At 50.3% G+C, this 26638-nt stretch overlaps 1 protein-coding gene across 2 annotated transcripts in view; it reads left to right on the top strand.

Moving 5' to 3' along the window:
- The window catches only part of ARHGEF4 (Rho guanine nucleotide exchange factor 4), a 372629-nt gene continuing 347579 nt past the window's right edge, over positions 1589–26638 (top strand). For both annotated transcript variants that reach the window (XM_018065955.1, XM_018065949.1), the window contains exon 1: positions 1589–1672. In XM_018065955.1, the coding sequence (XP_017921444.1) occupies positions 1634–1672 (39 nt within the window). In that variant the 5' untranslated portion in view covers positions 1589–1633. The remainder of the gene's footprint in view (positions 1673–26638) is intronic.

Raw genomic sequence — 26638 nt, 5'->3', positions numbered from 1 at the left:
CCTGCAATGCATGAGACCTGCCTGGGTTCAATCCCTGGGTCGGGAAGATCCCCTGGAGAAGAAAATGGCAACCCACTCCAACATTCTTGCCTGGAGAATGTCATGGACAGAGGAGCCCCGAGGGCTACAGTCCATGGGGTTGCAAAGAGTCAGACACGACTGAGCAACTAACACTTTTTTTTCTGAGGTTTAACTTCTCCTTTAAACTCCACAGCAACCCCATAAGGCAGGTCTTCCTCTCCCCTAAGAAAAGGGCTTAGAAGGGAAGGCCAAGATTATGCAATTTCTTTGCTCCCACCACCAGGGGCCTCAGGGACATCTTCTCACAAGGTCCATGGATTCCAGGAAACAGGCAACCAAAACTTTCAGGTGATCTCAAGGCTGCCCCCTCTGCTCCCACACCCCACAAATTCTAGCCATTTACCTCCAGACTTTCTGCCCTACTCTGACTGCTCTGAGGATCTGGGAGAAGCAGAGAGAGTTGGGTGTGGGGGAAAGCACAGTCTGCCAGGCAACACTGGACAGGTCCTGCTGACCAGGAACAGTATTCAAGGGGACCAGAAATTGGGTGATGCAGCAGGCATGGGCAGGGGCATGCAAAGCCAGTCTGAGCAGGTGCTAAGCCTCCATGAGACAATCCCAGAGGTGGTGGGATTGGAGCGGGACTGCAGTATGACACTCATGAGCCCTTGGCACATGTCTTTCTTTGGGTTCTTCCAGCTTAAAACTATCTTTTAAAAAATTATTTTTTACAACTGTAAATCCAGGCTGGATGGTGATTCTCAGGTCTTTTTTTTTGATTTGAAAAGAAATTAAAATAAACACATTTGTGTTTGTGCATAGAAATCTTGTGACCATCGTGGCTAATGGGAGCGTGTCTCCTGGGCATGGGCGGGCCTCATTTCCTTAACACCCACAAAGAAAACATTCAGGATTTCCCCTTGCTGCTTAGCAGAAGGCAGCTCTCCTCTACCCATGAGAGGATTCTCCATTTGCCTCCTACCTGCCGGAGCATATATCTAGAAAGGAGGGGAGCCAGAGTGGGTCCTGGACCCAGAATTTGGGTCTAGGGACTCCATTCCACACTGGCCTTGCCTCTCACTGGGGGCCTGATCGCCTACGTGTTGCTGACCGTCTCTGGGATTCAGTGTCTTCAACTGGCAACTGAGAATGCTGGGCAAACGCCCTGAAATTTCTCGAGGTCTTCGACGGAAAAGGCCACCCTCCCCACGGAAGGGCAGGGACTCCACAGGTGAGTCGCAGGTCGCTGGCGCGCGCGCCGCGTAGAACGCGAATGCACGCCTCTGTGTGGTGTTTGTGCAGAAGTGCGGAGCGCGTTCTTTCTTATTAAACACTCCCAGGCTCCGGGTCTGCCCAAGAACTCAGCTGGCACGGGGGGCGGGGGGCGTGGGGGTGCTCCCTGGGGCGCAGAGCCTTGTCGGCCGCCAGATCCGGCGTGTGTCTGTGGGTCTCGGCCGCGGCAGCCGCCCTGGGGTGCTAGAGCGGCCGGACGCGGGAAGGCGGGGCGTCTGGGCCACCCGGGCGGGACGCGCGCTGGACGGGGCGGGGCGCGCGGCGGCGTTAGGGGAGCCTGGCTCCGCCGCTGGGCTTTCGGTGCTGCGAGCGGGCCACCATGCTCAGCGTCCTGCACTTCCTCCGGAGCTTATTTAAGGTGAGACGCGGCATCCCCCCGGCCACTGCGGGCGCTGGGCGGCGGATGGCTATGCGCTGGGAGCAGAGCTCGTGCACGCCGCTGCCCTCCGAGCTTACCGCTGGGCGCCGGGTGGTTAGGGGCACCCAGGGCGCTCCCTGCCGCCCCCAACTTTCTAAAGTGCAGATCGAGAGAGCGTGTCCGCCCCGATGTGGGAAAGGAGAGGTGTCCATCAAAGGTAGGTTGGACGGCAGGCCAGGGTCAGCATTGGTGAGACAGACGCCGAGTGCCCGGCCTCCCTGGCACCTGCTCACCCTCGCTCGGCTCGCAGGGCACAAGTCAGCCTAGGCTCCTCCGAGCAGGACCACCGATTCCGGGAAGGACGGCTTGTGCCTGATCCAATCGTGCCCAGGAAGGAAGTCGTTGATATTTTTATTACCCAGGCTGAGGGGACCCAAGGTACCCAGGGAGCATATCAGCCGGGTTGGGGCATCGTTTTGAGAAAGGGATGTCTAAGCGCCGGAAGGAGAACAGGAACCTGGGGAGTTTTAGACTTCTGCATGAAGTGCCCCTCTGCCCAGGCCGGAATCTCCAGACTACTCATTAGTCAAGTTTCTCTGGGGCACCCTTACCTTCCATGCCCGGAAGGGGACCCTATGGTGAGTAGCTGGCTGCAGATTGCCTACCTCCGCCTCCACAGGTGAGAAACCTGGGACCGTGGTGGGAGGCAGGATGGGGTTGGCTCTGCCTGAAACCAACTGCATAAAAAAGAAGAGGCAAAGAATTGTTACAGAGTGACAGCCCCTCAGTAGGCAGCCAAACATTGGGGCCTGCCAGAGCATGGAACTGGCCATGGTGGGAGGAGTTGCTCTACTTGGCTCTGAGACCGTTTTCTCCTAGAGTGCAGACTGAAGGGTCCAGGTAAAGGTCTCTGACTCTGAGAGCCCTGGGGAAAGTGGCTGGAAGCCAAATGACCTAGAGGTGTGCTAGCAGGAACCCTGCCCTCAGCCAGTCTGGAAGAGCAGGCTGAGAATCAGTTCACACCACAGGAATAATTAATGCATACATTAGGAGGGGAGAGGGATGGAGCCTTTCAGCAACTGGTATTAGTGAGTGATGTTCTTCGGTGTTCTTTGAAGAACAGGGGAATGTGGCAGGTGTCAGGGCTGTAGCTCTGAACACACAGACCCCCCTTATCCTCCTTTGCATTCTGATTCTGTTACTGACAAGCTGTACAGACTTGGTGCCATCACTTAACCATGCTGGTCTTTGTTTGCCTATTTGACAAGTGTCAACAACAATTCCACACCTTTCTAGGTAGGTATGAGGATCTTATTACAAACCATACATGTGTTTCAGAGCTCTGAGCCGAGGAGCGTGGTCCTTTTCCACCCACGGCAGTGGTCACAGGCTGCCCAGGTGAGGGGAAGTTTGCTGTGCAGAATCAGGAGCACAGGAAACAGGCAAGGGTGACTTGGGAGGAGGTCACTGGGCCTCCCAGGGCCTTGCCTGCCTGCTGAGTGGGAGCCTCCTAGGAAGGGGGCCCTTTGACTAAATATTCTCATGGGACGCACTCTTCTCACATTCTTAGCCTGTCCCCAGCACCCGCTGCCTACCCTAGGGTCCCCAGAGTCTTAACACATCTCAGACCTCCCTCTGTGCATACCATGGGAATGAGTAGATGTGCCTCTCAAAGGATGTCCCTTTCTGCTGCCCTGCAGAGCCACCCTTGGGAGGAGCCTTGAATGCCACGGTAGGTAGTCCACTTCTGGCTGTGCAGGTATATCTTGTGGAGCCACCATGTAAAGACCATTCACACATGCGTTTCCTTTAGACACTGGCCATAACGAATGCCCCATGGGGCCACAGGAGTGGGAAGTAGAGGGAACCACCTCCTGACCTCTCCTGAGCCTGGGCCTGTACTGACCACTTGGTGATAAGTAACTAACTTGGTTACTTGCCTGATCAAGAATGCTGCTCCATCCTAGGGAACTCAGATTACTGGAGTCCCACAGTCAGACTCTGATAATAGAGACACAGTCTTCACCAAGGTCCAGAAGAAAGAACAATCCATCAAACCCCAGTCCCCAGCTGAGACTTCTGTTGGGATTTGTTCTGCTCTAGGCATGGTGTTAACTCAGTCTTGTGACAGAGCTTCTCACAGTGCAAGAAGAGCAGAGAACCTGCTCATGGCCTTTGGGATCAAGCAGCACACCTAAGGGAAAATAGGTTGCTTCTAAAACCCAGACATCTGCCCAGCGCTGTACATCTCTCTTGAGGGTCAGGTGCTGAAGTCCAGCAGCATGCCTTTCACTTTCAAAAAGCTTTCCAAAATGTTCCAGACAACTGAATACCTCTGCTGCCTGCCTGGATGTTTCACTGGAGTAGAAGTTCTCTCTGTTTTCATACTATGCATGTTGCTCAGTCGTATCTGACTCTTTGCAACCCTATGGAAAACAGCCTACCAGCTTCCTCTGTTCATGGAATTTTCAAGGCAGTGATTGATACTGGAGTGGGTTGCCATTTCTTTCTCCGGAGGATTTTCCCGACCCAGGGACTGAAACCCCGTCTCTTTAGTCTCCTGCATTGGCAGGCAGATTTTTTCTTTTTTTAATCACTGTGCCACCTGGGAAGCCTCTCTGTTTTCATTTTTAAATTACTTTTTATTGGAGAATACAATGTTGTTAGTTTCTGTTGTACAGCAAAATGAATCAGCTGTATGTATCCATATATCCTCTCTTTTGTGGATTTCCTTCCCATTTAGGTCACCACAGAGAACTGAATAAAGTTCCTTGAGCTATACTGTATGTTCTCATTAGTTATCTATTTTATACATAGTATCAATAGTATATATATCAGTTCAGTTCAGTTCAGTCGCTCAGTCGTGTCCGACTCTTTGCAACCCCATGAATTGCAGCACGCCAGGCCTCCCTGTCCATCACCAACTCCCGGAGTTCACCCAGACTCACGTCCATCGAGTCATGTATATGTACATATGTATGTATCAATTCCAGTCTCCCAATTCCTCCCACCCCTCTTTCACGCCTGTGTCCATATGCTTGTTCTCTATGTCTTTGTCTCTCTTTCTGATTTGCAAATAAGATTGTCTGTACCATTTTTCTTGATTCCACATAAGTGCATTAATATATGATATTTGTCTCTCTCTTTGTGACTTCACTCTGTATGACAGACTCACGGAATCTTGGCCCCGCACTCTAGTCCACATCGGGGTACCTTGCTAATTGCTGTTCTCCAAGCCCTGTCAGTGTGGTGGTATCATAGACCAGCATGAGGTCTTTAGAAGCAGGAAGGTCAAAGTCTCTGCTCACTAAATTATGGCACAGAATCAGCAGAGCCCTGAAGCAGGGCAATGAAGCTATGCTGTGCCTCTCACAGGGAAAGTGACTGACTTGTGCTGATCCCTATATCAGCAGTTGAGACAAGAAATACATACACACACAGGTACACTTTTTGCCAAATCCATGGACAAGGACTGTAATACATTTGTTCCATTTAGGGAGATTGCTTGTGGGTCAGAACAGGAGAATCCAAACAGTTAAATGTAAACTGGTCCACCGGCGTTTGCAAGGCCCCATGTCTTCTGAACAAGCCGAGCTGGGATGTTGAACAGGGCTGCAATAGGGGTTTTCTGTCCTCCACTGCGATTTCTCAGTTGCCAGAGCTGAAGTGTCGCTTTTGATCCCCTGTTTTGGACGGGTGGGGGTGTTCAGAAGCTTCAGTTAGCCTTTCTTTCACTCCACATCATGAGTGAAGGAATGGAGGTGGGGTTGCCACCAGGGACTGAGCATGTCTTTGCCAACTGAACACTGTGGAGCTGGGAAAGTCTCTGGAGGACAGACTCAGGATTCCAATGGGCTACCATGAGGTGGATGCATGGGAAGGCTCCATTTATGACCTGGCATGCCTTCCACTTCTCGTAGGCCACAAATTCATATTAGAACGGAGCCAGTGTTCACTAACTTCTGAAATGTCCAGGTGTTTCTCTGTATGGAGCCTTCAGAAGATTCATAGTACTATTTGCTTAGGATGTTATTTCAGGTAACCAGCCTCCTCCTCACTGAAGGAATTCTGGATCTGTTGTCTCAAACCTGGGAGTTAGGCAAGGGACAGTAAAGTTTAATCAATAAATATTTATTGAACATCTACTATCTTCCAGACACTGTTTTAGGCACAGTAAGAACTTTTTTTTTTTTTTTTTTGCATTTTTTCCAAAATATTGTGAATGAGCTCAGTCGTTCAGTCATGTTTGACTCTTTACAACGCCATGGACTGTATCCCACCGGGCTCCTCTGACTTTGGGATTTTCCAGGCAAAGATACTGGAGTGAGTTGCTTTTTCCTACTCCAGGGGATCTTCCCAATGCAGGGATCAAATCTGCATCTCCTGCATTGGCAGGTGGATTCCTTACCACCTCACCACCTGGGAAGCCCTTTCAGAATTACACAAATCCAGCAGGACCCCACTGGCGTTGCCCATCTACTTCAGTCCTGGTACCCCCAAAGAGCTGTGACATCAGAACAGTCATTTTGGCTCCTGGCACTGTAACACTGCTTCTCATCCTCTGTCATCCAATCTGCCACTACCCCATCTGCCACCACCAAAGACCACATTTCTCATCAGCATCACCAGTGGATAAAGAATAGCATCTATGGCAATTTTCCAAGATGCTGACATTCTCCTTGCCAAAGTAGGTCTCTGTGCCTCTGTGTCTTTTGGCTTTATAGGGGACACAGTTAGGGGGTTGTGAGCAGATTTCTCTTGGTAAATCCACCCCAACACTCTGTCCCTTAAGGTATTTGGACTCCTTCAAGGAATTTCTGCCGTGTCCATTTCAATTCATGAGCCAATATCAAACTGAGGTTTTATTCAACCAGCAGGTCACCTGCTGGAGCACACCTTGGGCACTGGAACTAGCTTGCTACCTCCAGAACAAGTGCCTGCACCCAAGTTAACATTATTCCTGACCCACAGTGCTTTTCTTCCCTCCCTGGCCAGATGCTCTTACAATCCATTCCCATCTGTTTCCCCAGATTTTTGCCAGTGCATGTTGGCAAAGTGATAATTTTCTGGAACATGAACCTTTCCGTCCATAGTCTGAGTTGGTAACTGGTTCCATGGCCATGCTGAGATAAGCCTCTGTCTTTTGTTCTGGTGGCAGGGAAGGGGGCAGGGGTGGACATGAGGGGAACAGGTCTCACTTCACAGGGGAAAGTGATCACAGGTTCTTGCAGCAGTCAGAGAGAGGATCAGGGGCTGAGTTTGTGACTCTCCCAATAGATGGCCATTGCTAAGGCCAGGGGTCTCAGGCTTTTCTGGACAATGCTCTGAGTTTCATTAAAGGAAAAAGGAAGCAGTCATTCAGCTCCCCAGTCCACACGCTGAGAGAATCAGACAGGTCTTGGTGCAGGGATATCTCAGGCCTGGGGCTGCAAAAGAGAGGAAATACTTTATGTTCAGTCAGAGAGTCCTGGGAGCTCAGGGGTTTGAGTTTGTTGTCCTCTGTCTTTAATCTGGCTGGGGCAGTTAGAAATGACACAGTCACCCCACAGTGCTTGAGATCTTCATGCCTTTCCCTCAGTTTTCATAGCAAGGTCACTTTTCCCTCCAAAGCCCCTAGTAAACTTAGACACAGCTGATTGAATTAGGGGTTTGCCATGCATGCGGTGAGGTGCTGGAGTTTCGTAACTTAATGCCCAATATATTTTCACTGCCTTTGGCCTAAAATTGATGGATTAACCAATCCTAGCACTTCTCCCACTGCTCCTTTCTTTAAGGGTTTATTCTCTATAATCACTCTAGTAGCAGTTTCTTTATTAGTGAAGGCTCTTGTTGCAAGACAAAAATGAACTCCAGTTAAGTGGAAAAAGAAAAGGAACTATCCTGTCAAGGTGTGGATAACTTCCAGGATCCAGCTTGGGCAGGGATCAGGAGAGGTGGGGCACAGTCAGTCCTGCTCAACAGGCCAACTGCTGAGGACGCCTCTGGCAGGGCTATGTCCAGACACTCAGCTCTGCCTCTCCTCTCTGAGAGTGTCTCCACCTTCCTCTTGCAGGCAGTTAGGTCTGTTCTCAAGAGCCACTGGAGCTGGGCCCAGGCTGCCCTTTGGAGGGTGGGAACAGAGGGGGTCTGCCCTTTCCGTTTCCAAGATGGGTGGGTACCAGTTTCTCAACTGTCCTAAGAGCCCCTCCGACCCCAGTCAGGACTGCTGTTCAGATGCTGGGCAGGGAAGCAGTAAATGCCCCCATGAAGTTAAGGAAAAGTCCCACCAGGTCTCAGCCTACCAACCTTGGTGGTAAGGGGTGTGTACCCCAGTTCCTAGGGACATTTGCTAGGGAGTCACCCACATGTTTCAGCTCTTCTGCGTAAAGGTTACACTAGGCACCTGAAACCACAGACACTCTGCCCCTCGAAGAGGTCATGAGGAGGCTGTCCCCTGAGTCCTAAAGAGGCCGGTCCCTTGGGATGACAGAGAGGGACGTGGGCAGCTCTGGGAATCAGCTGCCTGCCAAGAGACCCTCAGTACCTACCCAGGGCTGCTGCTTTCCCACCACCCAGGACTCTGCCATCCTCGGCCATGGTGCTGCTCAGGGACCTGGTGCTTCTTCTCTGCTCTGGAGCCATCTCTCCCACATGGCCCTTCACAAGCCTCAGACGTGGCCAGAGGCCAGAGGCCACCTGTGCTTTTGTTCCGGAGCCTCCTTCTGCTCCCTCTGCCAACTCAGGGAGCATCCCTGACCTCAACAGCTCCTCTCCATCTAGCTGTTCAAAATATACTTCTCAAACACCTCCATATTCTGAGTTCTGCTGTCTCCCTCTGAGATGAAGGCTCTGAGAAGGCAGGGCTGGGGTTTGGAGCATAGTGTCCTGGGAAATGCTAGCCAAACCTGAGAATGAGTTCACCTGCAGAAGCAAAACCTTGGCCAGGTCAGTGTCTCAAGGGATCCCCTTGTCCAGGGGACCTTAGCTGGCCGACCAGGGTTGTCGGTTCTAGAGACATGTATTCCCGCAACCTTCACTGCAAGCTTGGGCCAAGCTCAGCTCGGTCCTCTGGACTCTGGAGGCTTAGTCTCCCCACGTCTGGATGCCCATCCTCCCCTTGGCCACCAGCCAGTCGCAGCAGTCCTTTCTGGGCCAGCCTGAGACTTCAGCCACTCTCTGTAACATCAGGGGGGTGCTTTTGGTACTGTCAGGGCTTCCTGGCCCCAAATGTTTTGTTGGCTTCTCCTACCAGATAGAACTGGGCAGTGTCCCAGTGTCCCGAGAAGCGCTCTGTCTTTCGGGAGTCCTTTCATAGTTTCCTCGCCTCTGATATAGGCGATCTCCTCCTTGCCAGTTGTAATACTGTGAGGTTCATTGGCTGCTCCGAGGCCCTCCTGGGTAACCAATGTGAGCTGTCTTAGGAGTGGGGGGGGGCACTGCCTGTGAGGCCTTGCTGCCACTCATCTGTTGATCCATGTGCCACATTCAAGGACTAGTGCCCTGCCAAGGGTGCCGCCACACCACACCAGCTGCCACACCTTACCACCTCCTCCAGGAAGTCTTCCTTGATGCTTCTTTCTCTCCCCTTTGGACCCTTCTCTGTGTTGTCTTTGCAGCTCAGCTTCCTTCAGTCATAGGAGCATACTGAATTATAATTGTCTCTCACTTCTCCGTGCACATGTTCATTTAAATTTAATTTTGCTAAGGATCAACTGACTGTATATTTTCATTTTGTACTGTCCTTAGAAGATTCCATGACTACACATTATGATTTCCTTTTTTCCTCTAAGTTCCCAGCTTTTTCTCATGTATGACATGCCACAGACGATGACACAAAAACAAGCCATTTCATGCCCCACGTACAACAGTGCTTCCAAGTACTTAGTAATTAATGGATATACTAATTCAAAACTCACCACACTTGATATTGGGAGGTAGATTCATGAGTGTCCATTTTATTATTATTTCATAGCATTTGTAAATATATTTCTGCTTTTGCGCATCATATATTGCATGTGTGCATGCTAAGCTGCTCAGTCGTGTCCAACACTTTGTGACCCCATAGACTGTAGCCTGCCAGGCTCCTCTGTCCATGCAATTTTCCAGGCAAGAAAGTGAGTGGGTTGCCATTTCCTACCCCAGGGGATCTTCCCTGACCCAGGGATTGAACCCGCGTCTGTTGAGTCTCCTGCATTGGCAGGAGGATTCTTTACCACTCTGCTACCTAGGAAGCCTGTATCGCACATTGCATAATTAAAAAATCGACCATTCAGTAAACCAATCAGCACAAACAGGAAATAGGAAAAAAATAGAGAAAGCCTCTTCTTGTTCTTAATGAACTGCTGTCCATGAAGGATCCAGCATGGGGTGGGGCAGGAGTTATCACCCATGGGCTGCAGCTGAGCCCTGGATCTCTTTCCTGTCTAGACAGCTGAGCACTGCAGGTAGGAGGGTGACATTCAGGACTGGATGGAGCCGTGCTCAGTGGCATCTGATTAAGTAAATGACAAGAAAATTATTTGAAGCACAAGTGACAGGTGAACGGACTGCTTCCTTCATGGCTCAGGCTGATGCAGCCAGGGCCCTGCGTGCCTGACATCCGAGGCTGCAGCTTTCAGCAAAGCTGCACATCGGAATCAGCAGCCACACAAACTGAGTGGATCAGACTCCAGACCCGGGGCCCAGGCCCCAGTTCCCGAGCTTGCAGATGACGCCAGGGCATGGCTAAGCTCAGAAGCACTGCTCTACAGACCCGGGCGCTGCCTGCACTCTCCACTAGGACAGGGCCATTCTCAGGGATTCTCTGGACTGAAGAGAAGCTGAGGCCAGACCGCAGGTTTCCCTGTGACCTTCATACTGCCCTGATGTTCCCGAGGGGGCATATGCTCCCCTGTTGACTGGATGTGGCCATGGCTGAATCCCAGCAGTTTTCTGCTGTGGATCACTTGTGTACCAAATGGGCAATGTGTCTCTCCTGGCAGCTTTTTGCCATGAGGCGAAGATTTCCTGAGCCTAAGAAGTGACGTTGGAGCAGGGCCTGGGCTGGGAAGATGTACTGTGTGGTGCTGCCCCTCCTCCCGGGCCCCTGGCATTGGTAGTGGGCCTGGGGGTGGGGGCAGCATGGACCAGCTCTCCCATGGGGCTCAGGCACCTTCATTTGAAACTTTTCCACTTCTAGGGATGTTGTGAAAGTTAAATGATAATAAAAACATGGAAAAACCTGCAGTCACCCAGCATAGATTAAGCTCTCAACAGTTCTTACTCACCTCCTGTGTTTCTCCTTGCCCATCTCTGTTTTTCTCCTCCTCAAAACAAATAGTTTTTCTTGTAACCAGTGGAGCTGAATGGAAGCCCATCTTCTGATACACGGCCACATGGGTGTGCTGCTCAGGCTACACCAGCCTGCAGCTCCTGACACAGCTACAAGTTGAATTTCCACAGAAGAGCTCGGACCCTATGCCCAGAATAGTTGGTGAAGCCAGTCCTTGGAGTAGCCCAAGTCCTGGAAAGGGCTGTGAATACTGAGCCTTGTGAGAAAGTGAGAAGCAACTGAATGGAGGTGCACCCCTGCCTCAGAATACCACTTAGTGAGAGAGGAAGGGGCTGCTGGGACACACCCAAACAGGGGATGCATCCCTGCCTCAGAATACCACTTAGTGAGAGAGGAGAGAGCTGCTGGGACACGCCCCACCTGGATGGATTTCCAGAGTTCTGAGAGTGGCCAGAATGCTGCATGGTTGTATTTATCTAAAATTGCAGACAATACTCATGAGTCTCTAGTGACAGAAAGCAGAGTGTGGGACAGGTGGGGGCTGAAGAGTGGGATGGCAGAGAGACCTCAGCTGGTGGGGACATGAGACATCCATTGTCTTCTCTGGTGATAGTTTCATGGTGTATACCGTGTCAGAAACCCTCAAGTCCTACCTCTGATGTGGGCAGTTTACCTCGATAGATTCAGGGTCTCTCCCTGGCGAAACAGGACTAAAATCTCTTAGCTAGAGCATCTCAAAGCACTCCTCCCTGCTTAAAAATGATCCCCTTTCTCTCTTCACCCCCTTCCGGAGGTGCCATGGGTATAGAGACTACAGTGGTTTGGGGGCAGCGATGGCCAGGGAGATGGAGGCCTCATCTGGGATAGAGTCGGGGAATTCTGGTTTTGTCGACGGACGTGTCCTTAGATCAAGGGTGCACTGTCTGGGTGTGTCATTTCTGGCTGGCCCTGTAAAAGGTTTAGGGCCTGGGGTGCCTGGTCATGTAGTGCCTCCACCCCAAGAGTCAGACATTGGGCTCCTGGGAGTGTCGAGTACCTCCCTGCAGCTGTGTGAGGTGATGTTGGTAAGGACTTGCTGCTGGAGTTGGCTTGTAGGTGGGTTTGGAGGGGTTTAAGGCAGCAGGGATGCTGTAAAGAAGCAGAAAGAATTCTGCGATTGAGTAATTCAGTAAATCTCACCCAGGAGGAAGTATGACTGGTCTGAGGCTAAACCTGGGATTGATGAAGCAGCAGCCGTTGCCCAGAATAGCCGGCTGTTTTCTCTTTGTGACCTGGAGTGTGTGTTCCGTCTGTGCCCAGGTGTGAACACGGGGGGACTTTGTCACAACCCCGGAGTGCCTTGCCTGATGCTGATGCTTCATGACGTTGTTCATATTCCGCAGAAGGACACTGGGCTTCACCGTGACTCCAGGAGCGCTCCTGCATGTCACGGGCGCTGTTGTCTTTCTTGCTTACTGGAAGTGAGCTGGATGGATATCCAACCCCTGAGAGCTTTATCACAGATGCTTGCCAAGGCCCTTCCTGGCCCCAGTGACCCAACTCTCCTGAGGGTGCCCAGAAGGCATTTGGGAAAAGCCTTGGGGTGATTCTGTGCTTCTGCTGTGGACCGTGGCATGGAGCCCGGCTTGTCTTCTTGACTTGCTGAGCCCAGCAGAACAGGTGCTCCGAGTCCCTCACCCCCACCCAGCCAGCGCCGGCCTCCAGAAGCAAGTCCGCCCCTCCCACCCAGGAAGTGGGCCTTCCCAGCACTGCCGCTGTCTGTGTGCTGCTTCTTGCTGACCAGGGCAGCTAGCGACACTGCCTCTGTCCCAAAGCGTCTGCTCCTCACTTGGTGTCTGAATTCCTCAACTGGGAAAAGCCAGAAGGAGATACGAGAGACCTTGTAAGACAGGAGGTTTCCAGCATCACGGTAGACTTGGGATGGGGGGCACCCCATCCTAACTGTGAGCAGGGTGTGGCTCAGTCATCCAAATTCCATTTCCCTATAAAATGAGGGTAACAATCTGTCAGATCACGAGTTGGTAAGCTCACATTTGTAAAATGCGTGGCCTGTGTACCTTGAGTCTAGAAGACTCAGGCCCCTCGGAGGACTAGACCCCAAGGTGGGAGCATGTTTGGAATTTGGTGCCCTTCTGAGGCTGCCTCAGTCTCTCCTCTCTCTGTGAGTTCTGGAGTTTATAAAATGTCAGGAGAGGATTCATCAGGGAAAACATTGGCTTAGAAAAGACACAGCCTCCACCCTAAGGGTGATGAGTAAGACATGGAGGATGGCGGGACAGGTGGAGGGCAGCCACCCCTGTGCCCGCAGCCTGACGCCCAGCTCCCCCTCCCCTCCTGATCGTCCCAGGGGCCATGCAGCACTCCCCCTCCCCACAGGCCCTCCCCTGGCCTCAGTCTCAGGAACGGGGCAGGACCTGAGCCTCTGGATAGGGCCACCTGTGGCTGGTCACTTCTGGCTGAAGCTGACTGGCCAAGTAGAGACCACGGTTGTGGGAAAGGCCATGTGGGAGCAGGGACTCATCAGTGCGGTGGGGAAGGAGGCTGGACACGGACACGGAGGGTCGGCTGGGAGGAGCACTGAGGGCTCAGTGTCCGGGCAGAAGGGCTGACTTTGCAGTTTGGTGGAGTTTGCGTGAGACAGGAGCTTCCTCCAGGGAAATGTGCTTCCCTCATCCCCACCCTGTCTCAGGACCACCCTTGGAAGCAGCTGCTGGAAAGGCAGGCTTAGATCCAACCTGAAGGGCCCCAGGCTCTGGCCCACTGTTCTGATTTGATCCCAGAAGTGCACTTCATTCATTCCAGCCACAGCATTTGCCAAGTCCTTTTTCACCCCAGGCCCTCTGCTGGGGAGGCTAAGCCACGAGTGAGAGAGAGTCTGGCCATCCAAGCACCTCCAGTAGGTGGTTCTAAATTCTCCTGAGCACCAGATCAGTAACTGAAACCTGGGTATGAGGCGATGGATGGCTTTATGTGCTATTGGGACAGAGTCAGACACTGCCCGTGGGGGACATGCTGCAGTGAGACTGTGGGAGGGCCTGGAGGGGTCGGGGTGCTTGGGGGATCAGGTGCCGGGAGGGAGGCACTGAGCCCTGAAGCGGGGGTGCAGTGCCCACGGGGCCTGGCCAGGGGCGCTGCCTGGAGGACAGGGGGCCTTGCCTCAAGAGGCTGACCAGGCCCTGGACACCTCTGGTCCTTCACCCCAGCCAATGCCAGGCCGGAAAGCTTTTGCCAAGGCTCAGGGGTGAGAAGGGAAAGGCAGGCCTGCCCAGGGAGCAAGTACTGCCTACCTGTGTGCGCCGCAGGCCAGGCGCCAGCCCGCCACGAGGCGGGGAGGAGAGGGCTGCTGCGAGGCCTCGCCTGCTGCCCGCACCTCTGCCCCTTGTCTGTAGCCCTCGAGTTTGCTTCTTTCTGAAACAGGTCCAGTGCGGACCCTGTGGAGGGGCCCCTGAAGAGGGTGCCGGGATCTGGGGAAGCTCTGGCTTGTCGCAGGGGCCTTGGGGAAGACACCCTGTATTCACCCTGTGCCGCAGAGGAACAGGAATGGGCAGGGAGAGGGTATGTGCAAGCTTTCTGTGCCCTGTTTGGAGAGTCTTCCCCTTTGCTGTTCACAGAGGCACCTCCGACCAGGGTCCCATGTCCAAGCAATAAGGTGGGGGTACAGCAGCCACACTGCTCATGGGGTCACTCCAAAGGACTGGCCGGGCCAGCTTCTTGCCAAGGACCCTGAGGGAGGCTCACCTCAACCTCTCTCTTGAGATGTACTGCAGCAAACCACCTTTCCTGGAACTTAAGACACACTTCTCAGAAAGCAGCTTGATTCTTCTAAAATCAAGATGCATTTATAATTGACGTGCACATTTAAGAATGATTTCCTCTTCCTCTCAAAAGCTGTCACTAACTTTGCAGATCTGTGGACGGAGGAAACAGAACAGTTGTAACTCCCGCTCGTGATTGGGACACACAATGCATGCATCTCCTGAGCTCCCAGTCCCAGCCCAACCGGGGAGGCAGATGACTTCCTAAAAATCCTCCACTCCCAGGGCGTCCTCAGAGTGACTTGCCAGGATGGAGGGACTTTTCCCAGGGAGGAAGGAGGGGTCCCCCAACATTCCAGGAGAGGCTCCCACCAGCCCCAGGGCCTGCACCACATCTTCCTAGCAGTGAGTGTGATCACCATGATTTCATGCCTAATGGACAGAGCAGCGGCCAACTTTTGGCTAAGCGTCCACTGTGTCCCTCTTTGTGCAGGCAGTCACCTCTCAAGATACCTCAAGGGAGCAGGCATTTCTGGTGACCCATGTGTGTCTACCAGAGAGCTGCTGATACAGCCAGTCATCACATTCAAGGACTGTTTCTCTGGCTCTATTCTCCAATAAGGCTGGTTCCGAGACCCACCCCCAGCTTGTCTGTGGCCCCCAACCAGCACTAAATGGCTCCTGATTGGATTCCCAACTCCAGATCCTCCAAATTGGCCATGTTCTTCTCTCCCTCTGGTGCACGTATGTCTGCCTAAGACAGTAGACCATAGAGTACAGCACATGGTCGGTGGGCAGGGAGCAGACGGTAGGGGTGGCACAGCCCCTAGGAGGGGTGCAGCAGGCAGGCAAGTGTCCCTCCTGACAGAGGCCTCATCTGTAGATGAATGAACTCGAGCTCTCAAGGGTGATAAGCAGAGGAGTGAAGGTAGAACTAAACCCTACATTGACGCCCCCATTTTTCTGCCACGCTGGGCAGCCTCCAGCAATCTAGGCTTTCCAGTGAGACCCTTTGTGATGATGTTCTTGGCGACCAGGCCTCTGCCATACATGTGCTTCTGTGTCTGATGGAGAACCCCCCTCCTTGCACAGGCATGGTGTGCCCCAGGCCCACCATGAGCCTTGGAGGAACCTAGGACCCCCAGGTGCAGGCCTGCCTGGGGCTGCCACACCCGCATCCCACCCTGAGAGGTTCTCTCAGTCGCTCTGAGTAGGTCTGTCTCTGAAACTGAAACGACAACCTGCTGAAGCCCCTATGCAGGGCTGCAGAGAGGGCAGGAGGAAGTGAGGTTCTCCAGCTTTGTGCAGTTTGTAGCCACTATGGACATGCAGGTGTGTTTGCACACGGAGAAGGTTGAGTACTGACTGAGGCTGGGATGGAACCATCTCCCTGCTTTTCTTCTGTCTGGTGGCCTTGGGTGAGGCAGGGGAGGGGGAGGCATGACAAGAGAAAAGCAGATCAAAAAGGACATGAGTTAGGACTCGTCTAGAGATGGTGACGGGCATCACCAGGCCGTCCCTGGTGGGCAGGCTGAGCTGGTCTCTGTCTCTCCACTTCAGTGTTGGAGGAGAGCCTGTGAAGACCCCTGGGCCAGCCCTGGTTGGCATTAGTAAACTGTGTGGTGGTGTTTCTCAGGCAGTTATGTCTTCTCAGGGAAAGGAAGGCTACACTCTTCCCAGAAGAGACACAGCTAGGAGCCATGGGCGGGAATGTACTTCAGCCGGGACCTAGGAGCAGCTTGGTCTTGAGGAGACTTGCTCTACGGCGGGTGAGGAAGGCCAGTCCCACACCCCTGCTAGGAAGGGACTGCTGCCAGGGCTTGGGTGGGTGGCCTCACTGCCTCTGGTCAAAAGAATGGGGCAGGGCAGGCGGGGGCCTGCAGGGAAGCCGCAGGGCAGCAGGTCAGAGACTGGCTCAGGGTGCTCACATGAAGAGACACAGTCACATCACCACCACGGACACGCATGAACACACAGCCACCGTAGCCTCTCGACTACCGCCATTACCGGAGCCTCTGTGACCCGGAAAACCCACCCTCCCTCTCAGGGCCTGTGGACGTGGCTCACAAAATAATGGGGACCTTCAGACTTGTTCTTCCCATCTCTGGGGACCCAGTTAGGCTCACGTGAGACACCACTAGGTACCAGAGACGGGGAGTCAGAAAGACCTTTCCAAACTCACCACTTAGCAGCCTGGACAAGTAGCTATTCTGAGCTTCAGTAAGGAAATCTGCAGGAAAAAACAGGAACACCAGCCACATTTTAGGATGATATACTGTACATAAGGTACATGGATAGCATCTCATGCGTATCTGCCATCGCATGTTATTTTTATAATGCTGTTGCTTAGTCGCTGAGTTGTCTCCGACTCTTTCTGTGACCCCATGGACTGTAGCCCTGCCAGACTTCTCTGTCCATGGGATTTCCCAGGCAAGAGTACTGGAGTGGGTTGCCACTTCCTTCTCTGGGGGATCTTCCTGACCCAGGGGTTGAATATGTGTCTCCTGTGTTGGTAGGTGGGTTCTTTACCACTGAGCCACCTGGGAAGCCCTGTTTTTATAACAGGAAAGACAAACATAACAGGAGAGACAATTTTCATTCAGAGTGTACCGTGCAGCTGCCCTCTGGCAGGCTCAGTGCTGGGGGCTAGAGTCCTAGAGGGGCTGACATGCTCCCCCTGGGGGAGCCTGGAGTCTGGTAGGAGAGACAGGTAGGCCCATGACAGCAACAAGGGCAACAACAGCTTCACCTCCACAGCTAGGGATTTGACAGGGAGTGGTGGTGCTGGAGAGCCCTGGAGAGGAAGCACTCAGCCCTGCCTGGGAAAGACAGAGACTCCTGTGGAGCCAGGTGGGTAGGAAGCACTAATGTGAGGCCCCATGCACCTGTATGGATTCCTGATACCCAGGGAAAACTGAAGAGTGAGCAGGGGAGCTTGTGAAGGAGGCGGAACAACATGCCTGAAGGCGAAGGAAGAATCAGTACTGGGGCATCTTAGGAGACGCCCAGGTGTAAGGAGGGGCTGGGAGAAGTGAGGATGCAGAGCATTTGTATGGACAGTGGAGAGCCCAGGGGGTGACACCAGTTGTGGATGTGCCGAGACCTGAGGCAAGGGCTGGGGGGCACAGGAGCCCACCCCTTCTCAGGGCAGGATGTCCTTGTCCTGCTCAGAGCCCAGGAGCAGGACAGAAGAGGGCTTAGTGGGAAAAGGGCAGAGCCACCGCAGCCAACAGGACAATATTAGAAGATTCATTGCTCTCCTGGGCCCAGAGCAAGCTCCTCTCCCCTAGGGATCCTGGGCCTGCCACCTATACAGGCCAAGAAGTTTCTCAGGTTTCAGAGAAGAAGCTGTCTCCTTCTGGAAGCTTGACACACCCAGATCAGGAAATTTCCATCATGGTTCACCTGGCAAGAGCCCATGTTTCTGGTTCCTTGGATTTCCTGGTTTGGCATTTTCCAGTAGACACCTCTGTAAGGCAACACAAGGGACTCCCTGGCTCCCCCACAGCCATCCTAAGGCCCAGGCTGGGGTCTTCTGGAGGGAATCCTACACAGTAGCCCACACTCTGATGCTAACAGGCATATAGCTGATAACGAGCGTGTGATGGCAGAAAATTCAGAATAGATGGCAGAGGGAAGAGGGTTGAGCCACCCCATTACTCATGATGTAATTGTGCGGCTTCGGAGATAGCTGCTGCTGCTGCTGCTAAGTCACTTCAGTTGTGTCTGACTCTGTGTGACCCCACAGATGGCAGCCCACCAGGCTAACCCATCCCTGGGATTCTCCAGGCAAGAACACTGGAGTGGGTTGCCATTTCCTTCTCCAGTGCATGAAAGTGAAAAGTGAAAGTGAAGTCGCTCAGTCATGTTTGACTCCTAGCAACCCCATGGACTGCAGCCTACCAGGCTCCCCCGTCCCTGGGATTCTCCAGGCAAGAACACTGGAGTGGGTTGCCATTTCCTTCTCCAATGCATGAAAGTGAAAAGTCAACGTGAAGTCGTTCAGTCGTGTCTGACCCTCAGCGACTCCATGGACTGCAGCCTTCCAGGCTCCTCTGCCCATGGGATTTTCCAGGCAGGAGTACTGGAGTGGGGTGCCATTGCCTTCTCTGTCAGAGATAGCACTTGACCTAATTCCATCTTTTCATCTGTAAAACACTACTTCACAAGCTTGTTGTTTGGACTTAGCTACAAGGTGAGATTTGAAGGAGGCATGTAATGCTGACGCCTTTCCTTTCCAATCTTCATCACATGGCAGACTACAAAGCACAGAGGCCAGCTTTGACTTCAGTCTTTCGCTGGACCCTGTGAGGCAATCACGGTCCAGGGTGGGGCTGCTGAGACATGTGTGGGCTGAACCAGGTGTCTGTGAGCATCAGCTCTAAGGACCAGCCGTTTCTCGCTTCTTCTTGAGCTGTCTTGTGTCTCCATAGCACATTCTCCCTCTCTACAATGTGAGTGGTGCAGAACTTGGGGAGTGGGCCTGTCACGAGCACCTTCATTTGGGTCCACTGTTGTGTGCAGGCTACATGAGCCCTAGCAACATCCCAGCCACTGTGGGAATACAGTGTGGGTCAGGTGAATTGAGGGCACAGCCATAATAAAATACAATGAAGTCAGCCCTGAAAAATGGAAAGGCTGGTGCCAGAACTTCTGAATCCTAGTCCTAGCTTTGCTGTTACCTTTTTGTGTGATTCTGGGCAAGTCACTAAACCTGTGGGACAAGCAGTCTCAGTCCTCTCCCCTGTCAAATACGAACATCCTCTTTCCTGCTCTCCTCATGGGTTTTTGTGATGACTCAACTGATGACGCAGGTGGGAATCACTTCGGAAAAAAAAGAAATATATTCAATACAAGAGAAATTATTTTAGAAATTATGGGGTATCCAAACAAAATGGTAATAAAATTATGTCATAAAATAGTACTTGGGGCCGCCCCCTCAGGATTCCTTGGTCATGCCAGCAGGGAGGGCGCCTCCCTCCCGTCATGCAGGCGGCGACTTCCTCTCCCTGGGCCAGCCCGCACGCCTGCCTGCGCCTGCACCTACAGGGCCGCTGCCTGCTTACCTGTAGTTGTGGGCTGTTGTGTAAAGAGAAGGACTGACCATGTGCACTGAGGAGAAGGGGCCAGAAGGGTGGGTAAAGCCACAGGAGAGGTGCGGGGGTTTTCTGAGCGCGAAGTGTGAAGACCAGGGTGCCACTGCAGGAACCTTAGTAACACCCAGAGCCTGATGCGAGGGGGTGCCTTTGTTTTTGTGTTTTTAATTGAAGGGCTGCAGCGTGGCTGCTAAGGCAAGTGCATTTATGGGTAGGCTGGAAGTAAGGGGTCTTATCTGATGACCTCTTTTCTCAGGAAGAAGGCAAAACCTTTCCCGTAGTGAAGCAGTGTGGGTGTAGGATGCCTCCTGCAGGGAGACATGTGGATGAGTGCTCTCTGAAGTTCACTGCAGATAATAGAGGTCCAAGGTTTGTTTCTGGACTCAGCACGTGTCTGTAACCACCTGTGTTCCTCCCCATTGACAGTGTGAAAATCTGCTCTTTGGGCTTGCCTATCCTTTAACATGCTTTCCTCAGCCAGAGGAGTGTATGGCTCCTATATGTGATTTTGTAATAAAGCTTTAATTTTAGAATAGATCTAGGTTTATGAGCTTCCCAGGTGGGTCAGTGATAAAAAATCTGTCTGCCAATCAGGAGACTTGGGTTCAATCCCTGGATAGGGAAGATCTCCTGGAGAAGGAAATGGCAACCCACTCAAGTATTCTTGCCTGGGAAAAGAAGAGCCTGGAGGGCTACAGTCCATGGAGTCGCAAAGAGCCGGATGTGACTAAAAACCAATTAGGATTATAGAAAAGTTGCAACAATGCAGAGTCCATGTGTACCCCACACCCAGTCTGCCCTGTTGGTGACATTTTATATGTCTGGTATAGTTGCCACAGTGAGTGAATCGATTTTTATATAGAATTACTTATATTTTATTTATTTCCAAACATTCTTGCTATGGCCTTTTCAGTTACCTTTGACCATAGGAGGAATTCTTGTTTACTCATGATTTAGGAACTTGAATCAATAATTTGAATCATCTCCCTCACTTTTGGGAGTTTCTCTATTTCTTATCTCCTGTGGATGTCGGAAAAAATGCTGTAGAGAAAAATAAATATCAATTGGAATTTTATCGAGTCAATATGACCCTGGTGTCAGTTATACGTGTTTTTTTTTTTTAAAGTGTTATTACCTAGCAAATGCAGTTTGACAGAAGTCTTTTTAAGAAAATGGTTTCATGAGGGATAAATAATGAAAAGGAGGCTTCCCTGGTGGCTCAGGGGTAAAGAATCTGCCCACCAAATGCAGGAGACACAGGTTTGACCCCTGGGTTGGGAAGATCTCCTGAATCCACTCCAATATTCTTGCCTGGAAAGTCCCCTGGATGGAGGAGCGTGGTGGACTACAAGTCTGTGGGGCCACCAAAGTCATGTGGGCACGGCTCAGTGACTAAACGGCAACAGCAAAATGATGAGGAGCTTGCTTTGTTTTGTTTTGTTTTGTTTTGTGAAAGATGCTGTATCATCTGTGCCCCTATCCTCTGTGCCTCTAGATGGCACCAAGTTTATACTGGCCTAAAGTTTACAGTCCATTCAGTTTGGAATAAAAAGTCTCCTCTTTTTTTTGAAAGACTAATATGTGATGACATGAAAAAATGTTCACAATATACTGTTAGGCAATTTCATATTTGAAACAAAGATCTGTGCATGTGCTACTGTACATTAAAGTGCTAAGACTACAGGCCGAGCCCTGTTTCAGGTGCTTGGGAATCTAGTGGAACAGGCTGACACCCCTGCCCTGGGATCCTATGCTAGGGGGTGGTGGGCAAGAAATGTACATACATTCCACAGAAGGAGGTTCCATAAACCCAGGGCATTACACCCTGCCTCTTCCTAGGAAATGGTGTGGGGTGCACCCTGGGGAAGCTCTATCCCAGACAAGTATAGCTGAGAAGACAGGGCTCCAACTCCTCTCACCCCCAGCTCCCAGCATAGTGCTATGGTTTTACCCCAGTGGGGGCAAACTGCTGATATTCTCTACCCCTAACCCCATGTTGCAGGAACTCTGTCCTGGTAGCTTCATGAGTTTGGAATCCCCAAGATCACCTTCAGGCTTGATAATTCACTAGAAGAATTCATGGCACTCAGAAAAGCTATTGTACTCATTTTTATGGTTTATTACAGAGAAAATGTTAGTTGGGGCTTCCCTGGTGGCTCAGACAGTAAAGGATCTGTCTGCAATGCAGGAGACCTGGGTTCAGTCCCTGGGTCAGGAAGATCCCCTGGAGAAGGGAATGGCTACCCACTCCAGTATTCTTGCCTGAAGAAAAGGGAAAGGGTGCATAGGGAAGAACCCTGGTATTCTTTCCAGTGGAATCACCCATGCAGTGCTTAAATCTCCCAGCAAAGATGTATGACAACATGTATGCTAAGTCGCTTCAGTCGTGTCCGACTCTGTGCGACCCCATAGACGGCAGCCCACCAGGCTTCCCTGTCCTGGAATTCTCCAGGCAAGAATACTGGAGTGGGTTGCCATTTCCTTTTCCAATACATGAAAGTGAAAAGTGAAAGTGAAGTCGCTCAGTCGTGTCCAACTCCTAGCGACCCCATGGACTGCAGCCTACCAGGCTCCTCCATCCATGGGATTTTCCAGGCAAGAGTACTGGAGTGGGGTGCCGTTGCCTTCTCTGACAACATGTATAAAGGTTGTCACCCAGGGTAATTCATTATGTCCAGGGTTTTTATTGGTGTCCTTGAAGCATGGAGTGGCCGTATGACAAACCTTAGCTCCTCAGGCTCTAGTCTCCCAGAGGTCAAATGGATATAGCATGGCCACAGGTCAGGCATGCAAAAACACTCTTACCCAGCAGGATACTGGAAGAACTCAGAGGTTATCTCTCAGGAAACTGTCCTTTCTTTGAAGTGTTCTTTATTTGGTTTGAGTGATGCAAGTCTGCTAAGTCAGCTCTTTATTGGTGACTTCAAGAAACAAGCAAATGAAAGAAGGAGGAAAATTTAATACAGAGACAGCTAAGAAGCGTCCTCCTGGGATCACAGTAAATCCTGCGAGTTGGGAAAGTGGCGGGCATGTGCTGACTGCAGCCACACAGAAGGAACCATAGAGGGATGTGGGCAGATGCGGGGACATTCTCCAAGTCACGCACAGACCTGTCAACACAGGGTAGAAGCCTCATCAGCACGAGCGACCTAGCAGAACCTGTGACCAAACACTGAACAAAGACCTGTTCTTGCCCAGGTACAACTCCCAGGAAGCCATGCTTTAAAATATAACTGTACACATCTCTGGACTTCTGGAAGATTGTGTACATTCACAAGGCTGTGCCCCCTCAAGAGTGATCAGAGAAGAAAAAGTAAGACAAAACTGTAAACTCCCTGAACTGTGATGGTAGCTTCTAAGCCACATGCATCTAATGGTAAATTGTCGTTGACCTAAAGCAAATAGACAGCCAGACATTTCTCCAACAAAGATGATTTTATTTGGGATCAGCATAGAATTGCAGTTTGGGGTCTGCAAACATGGTGAGCCACGTGCACGTCCCTGCATAGCAAGCGAAGCAGACACTTTTACAGAGGGGGAAAAGAAGTTGGGAGGGTGATGGCAAATAAAGAGCTCATGGCTTTTCATTGGTTGAGTTATTATCAGGATAGAAGAGAGGAGCCTTCTTCTGGAGCTCTGCAGTCATCACAGGGTGTGAGACCACTCTCTTCTGGTCTCCAGACCCTATTTAATTGAAGTTTCTGTTTATTAATTTTTTACAGGTAAAAATCTAGCAAATCATGAAAACTTAAGCACAACCTTTGGCCAATAAGTATAACCCCTATGTAACCTGGTTAAAAGAAAAAAAGAGAGAAAAAAGTCCTGAAGACAAATATCAGAGACTGCACACTGTGCTGGAGTGGATTTTGCAGGTTTGTTCAGTCAAGTTACTAAACAAGAGGAAAAAAAAATTGACCAAACAACAACATTAATAGTCCAGAGAAGGAGTATTAATATCCGGAGTTGCTACAATATATTATTTGAGAAGTCCAATTTTCAACAAGATCAGTAGCAACCAAAAAAAAACAAACAAACAAAAAAAAAACAACAACACATGCAAAGAAAATAGGAAAGTGTGACCCATACACGAGGGAAAAAAGCAAGCAATAGCATCACCTTGAAGGGGTGTAGATGGTGGCCTCAGCCAACAAAGACTACAAAGCAGCTGTCGTAAAGATGTTCAAAGCACTAAAGGAAATCATGCATAAAGAATTTAAGGAAGGTGTGATAATAGTGTATCATCAAATAGAAAATGTCAGTGGAGGTATAGAATATAAATACTAACCAATGGGAATTCTGGAGTTGAAAGTACAATAACCAAAATGAAAAATTTACTAGAGGGGAAATTCCCTGGCAATCCAGTGGTTAGGACTCTGCACTTTCTCTGCCAAGAGCCTAGGATTCAATCCCTGGTCAGGGAACTAAGATCCTGTAAGTGGTACAGTGCAAGCAACAACAACAACCAAAAATTGGAGAAAGAACAACAGATTAAAACCCAAGCAAAGAAATAACAAAGAGGGATTTCTCTGATGGTACAGTATATAAGAATTCTCTTGCCAGTGCAGGGGACATGAGTTCAATCTCTGATCCAGGAAGATTCTACCACAACTACTGAGCCCGTACACTCTAGAGCCCATGCTCCACAACAAGACAAGCCACTGCAATGAGAAGCCTGTCGTCTGCAACAAAGAGTAGTCCCCACTCACTGCAACTACAGAGAGCTTGTCCACAGCAAGGAAGGCCTAGCACAATCAAAACTAAATTAATTAACTTAAAAATTAAAAAAAGAAAAAAATTAATTTCTAAAATACCTACCAGAGGGGCTCAACAGATTTGAGCTATCAGAAGAATGAATGAACTTGAAGGCAGACTGAGATAATGCAATCTGAAGAAAGGAGGGAAAAAATGAAGTAAAATGAACCGAGCCTTAGAGAAATGTTGGCCACAATTAAGTGCACAGCCTGTGCATGGGAGTACCAGAAGAGGTGAAAAAAACAAAATAAAGTCATTCTCAGATACACAAAAATGGAAAGAATTTGTTGCTAGCCAATCTACCTTTCCAGGTGGCTCAGTGGTAGTGAGCCTGCCAATGGATGATCTAGGAGATACAGGAGACTTGGGTTCAAGCTCTGGGTCAGGAAGATCCCCTGGAGGAGGAAATAGTGACCCAATCCAGAATCCTTGCCTGGAAACTCTCATGGACAGAGGAGCCTGGTGGGCTACAATCCATGGGGTCACAAAGAGTCGGACACCATCAAGCGACTGAGCACACACACACACACACACACACACACACACACACACACAATCTTCCTTATAAGAAATGCTATAATAAAATAATTTCTTCAGACTAAGACCAGATGATGCCAGAGAGTAATTCAAATCTACATAAATAAATGTACATAAATAAAGGGAATGTCAGTAAAGGTAATTTTTTTAGACAAGAGATAGTTACAACTGCATTTTTATTTCACCTGAGGTTTCAAATGTATGAGTATGGAGTTCATAATATTCCTTTATTACCCTTTTAATGTCCATGGAACTAGTAGTGATGGCCACTTTCATAACTATGTGTTGTATTTTAATTTTCACTCAGTTCAAAATATTGTCTAATTTCAGTGGTAACTTCCCTTGGAGCATAAGAGAATGGAAAAAAGAACAGTAAATTAACAGGAGACTTTCACCCACTCCTTCTGAATTTTGAAGTTCCTATCCTTTTCCTCAAGCTCGTTCTAAAATTCTTATCCTAGAGATTTCTCTGCTTGTGTCCTGGTGCCTACTTCCAGGTTGGGTATACGATGCCAGTTTACATAAAATGAGAAACTTACATAAAATGAGAAACTCAGCTCGGTGGTATTACAGAGTCTGACTTTCTCACCTATCAAATTGCAACTGTTGAAAGTGTCCTCTAATAGCTATTCCATGCATTCCTTCACAGCTGTGGAGAGGTAGGGTGGAGTGTGCTTACTTACTTAGAAGCGGAACCATTTCATCTTACTTAAAAGAAACAGAACCTCCCTGAAGTCTTTTTCTGAACTGGCAAATTTCATACAAGGCCACAGTAGAAATAAGCCAGAGTAATGTGGAAACATAGCAGAGGGTGACCTCGCACAGATTTGGGGGATTGGCCTTGGTGACAGATGAGGGAGAGCAGGGAAGTTTTCTCAGGGGAAGTAAGATCTTGCTGTCTCTAAGCTAGGTGTAAGGTAGAGAGGGGTCTTCCAAATAAAAGGACCAGCAATGGCACAAATGTGTGGAAGAGTGTGGTATCTCCAGGAAACAAAAGCAAAGGATTTTATACAATTGGAGCACTGTGTGCAGCAGCACAGTGAAGGGAATGGCAAGAGAGGCAGAGGTCAGATCAGACAGCAGGGCTTTGGATCATGCTAGAGCACTTGGATTCTGTTGAAAATTTCATTGAGAGTGTGTTAGTTACCATGGCTGCTGTAATAAATTACCACAAATGTAGTAGCTTAATTTATTCTCTCACAAGTCTGGAGGACAAAAGTCCTAAGTCAGATTTAGTGGGCTAAAGTCAAGCTGTCCTCCAGACTACTTCCTTCTGGGGGGCTCTGAGGGGTGAATCTATTTACATTGCCTTTTTCAGCTTCTAGCGGCTGCTTGAAATCCTTGGCTTATAGCCTGTCCATCTTCAAAGACATCACTTCATTCTCTGCTTCCAGCATCAGCTGATTTTCTTCTGTGACTCTGAGTCTTCCTTTATTTCTCTGGTATGGACCCTGGTGATTACATGGAGCCCACCTGGATAATCCCAGGTAATCTCCTCATTTCAATATCCTGAACTGATCACATCTTCAGAGTCTCTTTTGCCATAAAAGGTAATATTCCCAGATCCTGGAGATTA

This window comes from Capra hircus, chromosome 2 (assembly GCF_001704415.2).
Source record: "Capra hircus breed San Clemente chromosome 2, ASM170441v1, whole genome shotgun sequence".
Taxonomy (NCBI): Eukaryota; Metazoa; Chordata; class Mammalia; order Artiodactyla; family Bovidae; genus Capra; species Capra hircus.
The sequence above is the reverse complement of the archived record's forward strand: the minus strand, read 5'-3'. Positions and strand labels throughout refer to the sequence as shown.